Source organism: Solanum verrucosum, unplaced genomic scaffold (genome assembly GCF_900185275.1).
Source record: "Solanum verrucosum unplaced genomic scaffold, falcon-dt-bn FXZP01000175.1, whole genome shotgun sequence".
NCBI lineage: Eukaryota > Viridiplantae > Streptophyta > Magnoliopsida > Solanales > Solanaceae > Solanum > Solanum verrucosum.
The window spans coordinates 1,589,091-1,598,815 of NW_026020399.1; the positions used below are offsets into that span (position 1 = coordinate 1,589,091).

General features: G+C 34.5%; 1 protein-coding gene across 1 annotated transcript; it reads right to left on the reverse strand.

Moving 5' to 3' along the window:
* Positions 1-1,379: 1,379 nt before the first annotated feature.
* Positions 1,380-8,507, reverse strand: LOC125839738 (pescadillo homolog). Its single transcript, XM_049518731.1, has 13 exons — positions 8,381-8,507; positions 8,209-8,294; positions 6,962-7,210; positions 6,743-6,868; positions 6,569-6,653; positions 6,374-6,484; positions 5,711-5,804; positions 5,359-5,639; positions 4,485-4,592; positions 2,842-2,963; positions 2,519-2,738; positions 2,057-2,275; positions 1,380-1,707 (listed from the first exon to the last, which is right to left on the reverse strand). The coding sequence occupies exons 1-13, from the start codon at positions 8,402-8,404 to the stop codon at positions 1,621-1,623; spliced, it is 1,812 nt and encodes a 603-aa protein (XP_049374688.1). The 5' UTR covers positions 8,405-8,507; the 3' UTR covers positions 1,380-1,620.
* Positions 8,508-9,725: the final 1,218 nt, after the last annotated feature.

Sequence of the window (9,725 nt, forward strand, 5' to 3'; positions counted from 1 at the left end):
TAATTGTGAAAACTCCCGTCCCCTCTTATATTGTTGACATTTTAATTTTAAAAACCCTTCGAAGAGTGTTTTTATGGAGCAAATACTATTAGTGTCTTAAATCTTATTAATCAACTCAAGAGAAAGAAAAAATACTTACCACCAACTAACCTTTAGATAAGAGAGTTAGAGCATGCTACCAAATTTTGACAAGTCGCTAGTTTGTTCATTTGTCAAATCTTCTTTAGTATCATTCGAACTTTTTCTTGTCTAAATGTTGAATTAAAGATAATTTTATTTATTTTAAAAAGAAATTCAAATAAAATATGAACATTGTTTTACTCGAGAATTTGAGCAAAGTTGTGTTAAGAGTCCCATATCAAATATGAATGGGTAATTGGTCTCTATTTATGGACTTGGACAATACATTACTTTCTTTGTTTCATTTTACTTGACTCCTATCTCAAAAATAGATGTTTTGTTTTTCTTGTCCATTTTAGTAAATCAAGAAGATTCTCTCGTACTACTTAGTATTAAATAACAACATAAAATTTTTATAGTCAAATTTAAAATTTAAAATTTATTAAATGGAGTTAGTTTTTTTAAAAAGAACTCTAATTAATTAATTTTTTTTTTTTTTAACGAGTGTATCATATCAAAAAGAGTCCGATAATATGAAACAGTTGGTTAGAGTACTATTTTAATTGGCTAAATTATTATTCGTTCTTAAAGAAGTGGTCTACATCGACTTTGGATAATGAAGAATATCACTTATTTGTCAGTCTTATTTTAATTAGTATATAAGAGTTTTGACTTTACGGTACACAATTTTATATATATCATTAGATTAAATTGACAACAGAAAAAGTGATCAAAATGTATTTCAAAATGTGATCAGTTTGGTCCTGAGTCATATAATTATAGATATAGCTATTTTTGTTGTCAAAATAAACGGAGATCCTCGACGTAGACGGTGCATACAAGTGAGCTAGGAGTGGCGGCACACAGACGGATTGAATTGGATATAAGTTGGTCAAAAATGAATTAGACGAAAATAGATACTTAAAATATTTGACTTGACTCATATTTAATATGAATAAAAATGAATAATATGGGTATTCATATTATTCATTATTTTTTATTATGTAGAGAAATACGTATTTCCATTATAAGAGTTTTTTCTTATTCGTTTTATCCTCTTATAGGGTGTGTTTGGTACGAAGGAAAGTAGTAAATATTTTTTTGAAAAATGAGTTGTGTTGAATCAAGGTTAAACCAATTTGATCATATTTTGCAATAGAGTATGAACATATACAAGAAATATTCAAAGAAGCATGCAACACATTATCATAATATGATTTTAGTGACCTAAAATTCCTCATCTATTAAGATCACAATTGACAATTAAATCATTAATATTGTCTTGCATATCCAGGAAAAAGGTGTATGTATTAAGCTGCTGAGAAATGGTATTCAAAAGACGTACAATACTACTAAAACATAACACACCTACGGTAGCAAAATTTTAGCCAAATTGGCAGAAATATACAAATATTGTAGAACTAACAATCCCAAACGAAAAAACGATAAACAGCACAGCACAGTAAACGATTTCAGATCACGGGCAATTGTTGCTTTTGCTTATTTCCCTGACTTCTTTCCTTCTTCAATCTTTCTCTTCCTCTCTTTCAAACGATCAACACTAGCTTGTTTACGCTCTTTGCCAATCTGCAAGATAGTTAGTTGTATACATGAATAATCAGTCAAGACAAAGAAAACTTCATAAGGTACAAAGTGAAAACATGCATGGGCAGTAAGATATGTCACCCATCAGCCTCGTGAGAAACAAAGATGACGAATAAAAATGCTGCAAGTTATAAGGGGAGTTAGCAAGGGTGTTTGCTTCTATAACAAGTGATTCTGAAATAAGTAGTTGGGAACACACTGCAATAAGTTCCTATATGTGGCGAGATAACAAGTTCCATGATGACGCAAGGTAACATTGCGTAGTTTTAGTACCTGCTAGAATACAGAAAAATATCATTGTGTGGAACTATGAGAGCATCAAAAACATTACCTCCATAGCTTTTAGTAGCTTCTGCTTTTTACGTGGCATGACAATCTTGGACATGCTGTCAGCATCCTTGGAAATTTGACTTAAATCTGGAAGAGAATCTTCTCCAGCATCAATGTGCTCAGAAACACTCTCCTTATTCCCATCTGAAGCAGTAGAAATTTGGGTACTTCGAAGTTCTTTTTTCAATTCATCATGATACTGCTTCTGAAGAACAGACATCTGCACCATCCAAATTATGTTAGGCTGGAATAAATGTGTAGCATTAAAGTACAAATGAAGAATCAGATGAAAAGCTATTAGATATTAGTATCTAGTATTAAAACATTGCAAGGCAAGTCAAAAATGCCACTGCTCTTCTAGGAGAGACATCATAAATATTAGCCAGGATTTCAAGCAAATGCTTCCTTTTAAGGTTAAATCAAACCATGTATCTTCTTCTCGAATCTCTCATCTAAACCGTACCTTCCGCTTTTTCGTGGCAGCTTCAATAGCTTCAGCACGGTCGATGACGCCTTCCACAAGTAAATTTTGAGGGTCGTCCAAATCCTCTTTGCCCACCCCTGGCATTGGAAGCACTTCATTTCTTGCGGCTGCCTGTAGACGCTTGATGGTCTCTGCATATTCAGGAACATAGCCTTCGGCATCATTATCAACAAAAGGTGATAAGTGTGGCGGAGGAATCCTGAAGACAATATTAAGCATTCATTAGTGTTTAGTTGACTTTTATTGTTAGCAAACAAATAATAGAAAACTAAGAAAGACACATTATCTTATTTGGAGCATACCTTCCCACGATATATTCCTCAACTGGTAAAAGGATTCGTGCATTAACACAATCATAAATCCACTGTGGCTGGACATATTCTCGGGAAAGGAATTTGTGGCCCTGTGTTGGCCGGTCAACAATCTGCACAAGCATATGATGATATGAACCCAATGCCAGAACCAAATATTTCACAAGGAATGTAAAACTAAAAGAATGTTTCTATATATGTGTAAGAACACTTGCCCTAAGCACAAGACTTCCATTATTAACGCTAGACATTACGCAATTGGATGCCTTCCCCTGACATTAAGATTGTGGATCCTAACCACACCTTTGATCAGGAACATCCTAAAACACTAACCTCTTTTCATTTTATTCAATCTGTGATCAATAATAAAATGCTTTATAACCAGCTTTTTCTACCTAATATGGTTAATAATACCTATCGCTTTTGTTTTAATAAACACTGCAGAATATATAAGAGAAGCAGCACAATTAAGCTTGACACGTGCTAGGATAAATTTTTATCACAAACCAAAAGACAGCAAGAAGGTGAAATAGAAATTCCATTTGCAATTACAATCTCATAATCATAAATGACCACAAATGTTTATCAGTCTATCACTTTAGTCAATGAATCAATCAACTACATCTCGAACAAACAACTATTTCTTACAAGCTGCATAGACTCCCAGATAAACCGGCACATGGTTAAATGAGTATACACTAGGTATATTAGGCTTAATCCTAAGCCGAGGAGGTTAAAATATAATTGTACACTTCTTCAATGTCAAATCGAATGGCACACACTCCATTTAGCACTGCTAAATTAAATGTCAACTATACATACATAATGTATGCTGACAACTATTTTCCACTTAATAAGTGAATGGGAGAGGGAAGTGACACCAGGCAAGCTTATAAGGCCAACCACTACATAAGCTGCAGCAGATTGTGGTCCTATTCCTAATGAGTCAAATGCTTCCATAGATTATGCTGACAACTATTTTCCAATTAATTAATGAAGGGGAGAGGGAAGAGCAGCTTAGTGAGCTTATAAGGCCAACCACTACATAAGCTGCAGTAGGTCGTGATCCTAATGAGTCGACTGATTCCTCTACCTCATTGCTGCCCCTTCTCTTTCTTTCACCGTTCTCACCTAGGCACTGGAGGCATATTCACTCTCTAAGAGGATAGAAGCACCTCATATAGATACAATACACACACACAACATCATCATCTCAGTTTCAGACCTATTGGCATGATGACCATAAAGTGCAACGTCCAAATTTTTAAGTCAATGCTTTCCTCTTACAAAGTGTTTCCAAGTTAAAGCCACAACACCCACGCTAGAGGTGCAACACCAAATCATTGTTACTATCAAATGGTAACAACTCTTTTTACAAGTAAATTCTACAATGTGAGGAAGAGAAGGCAGAAACCAGAAAGACGTGAAGTTATTTTTCTACATGTGAAAACATTAAAGGAGGGTTTAGAAAAGTAGCAACAAGATGTATCACATACACAGTTTCACAAGAAACATGCTAAATCCAGATTTCAAGAACTGTTTTCAGGGTTGATTTATGTTTACAAAATTTCAATTTCGCAAAACCTTACCTGATGAATGTTACCTTCACAAAAATAAAAAATAAAAAAAATTACCTGATGAGTGATATTTTGGTCAGTCTCTTTAAATGGTGCCCCTTCACCATCCCAAGAAACGTTACCACCAAAAGCAGGGATAACAAACAACAGTGACTCTCTGGGAACCTGAGCATGAGAGACAAAAGCAACATGATAAATCAGAAAAGGAACAAAAGATGAAAAGGATGCACGGCGGCACCACGGTCACAAGAATATTAGTTTAGTAGGCAAAAAGGGGATGCATAGGAGATACAAATTCAGAAGGTCACTCTTCCACAAAGTGAAATGTCAAAACTTCAAATAATAAATTAAATGAATATGAATGAGATAAATATGCTTAACAAGGAATTCAATCCAAAACAAGAAATGAAAAAAATCAACAATAATTGGCATAGCAACCAGATTAATTTGTCAAAACGACTACTACACAGTTCCCTCATGTTCTACTTCCGGCACAGCCAAGCACCTCCTCCATATCAACTATCGTAGGGCTACATTAGAAATGAAAATGCCATAGCCAATCCGAAGATGATTCACAAACAAACTAAGCATTTTGAATTTCCATGTTGATGCAATTAAATGATCATCTATTGGGAGTAAATGCAATTTTCTACTATGAATCTCATCCAGATAACATTTATATTTTGAACTTCCCTTACTAAAGTGCTCCCATGCTATCACAGAATGACAAACCACCACACTCCCTTTTTCCAGCTACAGTTTGAAATGAACGAAGATAGCAGAAAAAGATGGACACAAAGGAAAAAAAAAATTCTTATCAATATAAAATTCTTTATATATATTTTATCAAAATGAAAATATAAGTTTCTTCATATTACAAAAACCACCATTTTAATTATATTATTTTCACTTTAAAAGAAACACCGCCCACCTCACGACTCAAGAAGAACTTGACATCCTTGAAAAGTGTTTTGCATTCCCTGGTTTCGGAATCATCTTCATCAGTTTCCGCAGCATTTTGAACAAGGTGCATTAATGCACCTGGCTCATTGGAAGGAAGCTGTTGTTGCAGTTGAGCAAGTCTAAGTTCAGATTCGTCATAGTTTGGCCCCTTTCCTTGGTCCTTACTCACATCAGATTCAGAGAAGCTAGTAGTTGTTGACTCTGTCATGGAGGCTCTGTTATCGAAGTACCTAGATAATGCATAAAGATCTGTAGAAAATGTGAGAATTTTGTTAACAGCTGATAAAAAATGAAGTAAAAAGGAAAAGATGAAATCTTACCGGCAGCTAAAGCTTCAAGCCGAGGATCAAGAATGGGAGGATACTTCACATTAATTGAATGGTAAAGCTTGAAATTAACAAAAGCTTGGAGTGTCTGCATTCGAAAAATTTAACATGTTAAACTCAACAATTATAAGATAATAACATATTGGAGAAATCAACTCATAGAAGCAAGAAAATACTCTCCCTCTCTCTCTCTCTCTCTCTTTTAAATTCAATGAGTAGCATACAACTCCTTTCTTGAAAAGGTAAATACACAGATGCATCTAACTCCACCAATGTAAATCTATGAAAGACTGAGATAGAAGCAAGCAAAATGCTCTCCCTAATCAAATTCAAGGGAGAGGCATACAACTTTGCCAAATACTAGTTCACTTCCAACTAACTAGTATTTGCACACAATTGCAAGAGAATGAGCAAGAGAGCATATTTTTTCTATTTCACTCTCAATATACTGGCCAAGTTTGCATTTGTACAGGTATGCAGTTAAAAAGATGGCTCACCAATACAAATTATATTCTGCTCAACTCTCCAGCAAAAATTGCAGACTCAAGGAAATGATCAAGACTTCAACTATAGAGGCTCTTAAGCAGAATTACTCTTACAAGCAACAAATACCACAAATACAAATTCAAAATAATGATATATACAAATGTTACTGGCCTCATAAAATTCCAAGAAAGTCAGCATGATGTTGTAATCAACGTCATCAGGAAGCACTTGTTGCAATGCATGTGGAGTCAACCAAGTGATTTTCTGCCCATCTATTTCTGCCTGCAGAGAGCAACTAGTAAATCAAGCTAAGAAAAAAATATCACCATGTTCGTGGGAACTAAACAAATTACGAAGTCATAATACCTGGTAATATATTCCTTTCACTGATATAAATGTTTTCCTTAGTTTATGAGTGCGAGCAATGTAGGCTTGCCATTCATGACCCAACCTAATCCATCATAAGAGTACGGTTGATAAGTATGTATATAGGTAAAAGCAAATAACACTACCAACTAGACCTGAAAAAAAATGCTTCACCTTCGGCAGTTATGGACACGGTTGACCGGTATCTTTTCTCTCTCTACAGCAGGTAATGCAGCAAACAAGTGTACCATACTAAGGCAGTCATCCAAATCTCTAAGTGCATCAATGAATTTAGGGTACCTAGAACAATCATGATAAACAATAGTAGTTAAGTACCAGACATGCTTCTGGCTCACTTGTAAAACAATGATGTCTACGATCGAATAAACTAACCTCTCTCGAATAAGCATGTCAAGGGTATAACTGGGCTTGCGAGTTAGCAGGCGTTCAGCAAGATCCCGGTTCTTCTTTGAGACTGCTTTCTTAATCTTCTTCTCATATGCTCGCATTTCTCTGAACTTCTCAAGTAAGGGCTCATGTTTAAGGAACAAAATATCTTTGGTGTGATAGTAGGTATGGTGGTTTCCCTTAACCTTCTTCTTTGGTTCACGGGGGAAAATACCTTTCAAGATGCATAGCTTCCTGTATCCACATATAACAATAAAAGGTCGTAAATAATCTTTCCCTAAAGAAAGCCATAGTAGAGCCAACTGCTTAAAACAGACACATATAAACCGACTCCAACTAGTTCAGAATTGAGTCATCCCTAAATCCCTTCCATGCAAATTAAAGTCTGAAACTTTTTGACATTAACTGCATACTAATAAAGACACCAACAAAGCTTATACCTCAATAATAAAAACACAAGAAGTGCCAAAGCCAGATATTCATACAACTAATTCAAAGTAGCAATTTTTGAACCCCTTTGCCACTTCACTATATTTTTTTCTTATGTCAAGGCGATTCAACAGCTTATATATAAACAAACCAAAAAATTCCCTTTTCCCTATTTGAACAGTACAATCTGAATCCCCTTTCTTCAACTTAGCTCCACCACTGAATTTATACAACCAATAGCTCAAAATCAGCAGATACACCATAAAATCTAAGACCTAACCACAAGAACTTACTCTTCTCAACAAAAAGGATAAATAGAGAGAAAAGGGGAGAGACCAAAAAACAGCTTATATGTAAACAAACCAAAAAACAGCTTATATGTAAACAAACCAAAAAAATCCTTTTTTTCCTATTTGAACAGTATAATATGAATCCCCCTTTCATCAACCTAGCTCCACCACAGAATTTATACAACCAATAGATCAAAATCAGCAGATACGCCATAAAATCTAAGACCTAACCACAAGAACTTGTTCTTCTCAACAAAAAGGATAAATATAGAGAAAAGGGGAGAGACCAAAAAACAGTTTACACAAAAACAAACCAAAAACAATCCTTTTTTTTCCTATTTGAACAGTATAATTTTAACCCCCTTTCTTCAACCTAGCTCCGCCACTGAATTTATACAACCAATAGCTCAAACTCAGTAGATACACTATAAAAATCATATCTTTCAAATACAAGAACATTCTAAGACCAAATCACAAGAACTTATTCAGTAAACAGAGAGAAAAAGGGAATACCTGAACAGTGATAAACTGACTTGAAGATATTTCACAGCTTGTGACCTTGTAATATATCTTGCAGCATTTCCTTCTTTTTTCTTCCCCTGTAAAACAACATACAAAAATTATATCCAAATTGAAAGAAAAAAAAGGCGAAACTTAACTAATTAAGCAAAAGGTAGAAACTCACAGCAGGCCGATAATGCTTCGGCATGGCTACTGACTATGGAGTCGAACAGGCTGGGGAGTGTGGCGGCAAAGGGATTTTTTAGGGCTGCTGAAGAATTGGGGTTTTAATAGGAGTTTGGAGATTTTTTACCCAATATGTCCCTTTTTTAAGAGATATTAACATTAATAACATAACTTTTCATTTATTTTTAAAAAAAAGGGGTCAAACTATCGTAAATGGTATGTAGATATCCTCCGTCATACTTTGGGATATTGGTGCTTCTGCCGTCAAAAAACTAGAGCATATATACCCTCCGCTCTAAAGGAAGACTAAATAGGGACACGTGGTGCAATCTAATTCATTGGGTCGGCGGATAAAATTATGACACGTGTATATCTGTTAGGTATAAAGGATATTTATGCTCTAGTTTTTGGACGGCAGGGGCACCAATATCCCAAAAGTATGACGGAGGGTGTCTACATACCATTTACAATAGTTTGAGGGTATATTTATCCTTTTTCCTAAAAAAAAATGACAGGTTACGATTGAATTAGTTACTTTAGTACTACTATTTCTTAGTGAATATTTAATTCATTGTATAAAATAACATATCTTACATAATTTCTAAGAATAAGTTATTTGTTTACGATAAAATATTCTCTATAGATGTAAAATATGTGAAAGTGACTATAAAAAGGATTTGAGGGATATTTTTGTTATTTTAACTATTTCATCTCGGAATAAGTTATCTCATAATTGTTGTTCCACCTAGAGGAAAGGATAACTCATCAAGTACTCTCTCTGTACCTAATTACTTGTCCACTTTTGAATTGACACACTTATTAAGAAAACAATAATTGACATAATGAGTTTATCATTTTACCCCTAATAATTATGAAGTGCGTGAATTATAAATTTAAGATTTTCAAGAGTTCTACCTTTTCCAAAATAATTAATTAAGGGTATAATAGGTCAAAAAAATTATTTTTTCTTGATTTATTATTGTCACAATTGATAAGTAATTAGGAACAACTAAAAAAGGAAAAATGGACAAGTAATTAAGGCCAGAGGAGTACCAATCTTGGGTTAAACAGTCTCAAACAATCAAAAACAAGAGATGAAGAGATATAAACAATTTATCTTTCTACTTCCTCAAAAGGTGATTAAACTGATTGAGGCAGCTTGCAGACCCTATTTATGGACAGGTGAAGCTAGAATCTCTAGAAGGGCTATGGTAACTTGGGAGAAGATTTGTTTACCAAAAGGAGTTGGAGGTCTGAACTTCATCAACTTAAAAGTATGGAATCACGCCGTTGTATGTACGTTAATGTGGGCTCTGAGTAAGAGCAAGGAGAAAATGTGGATT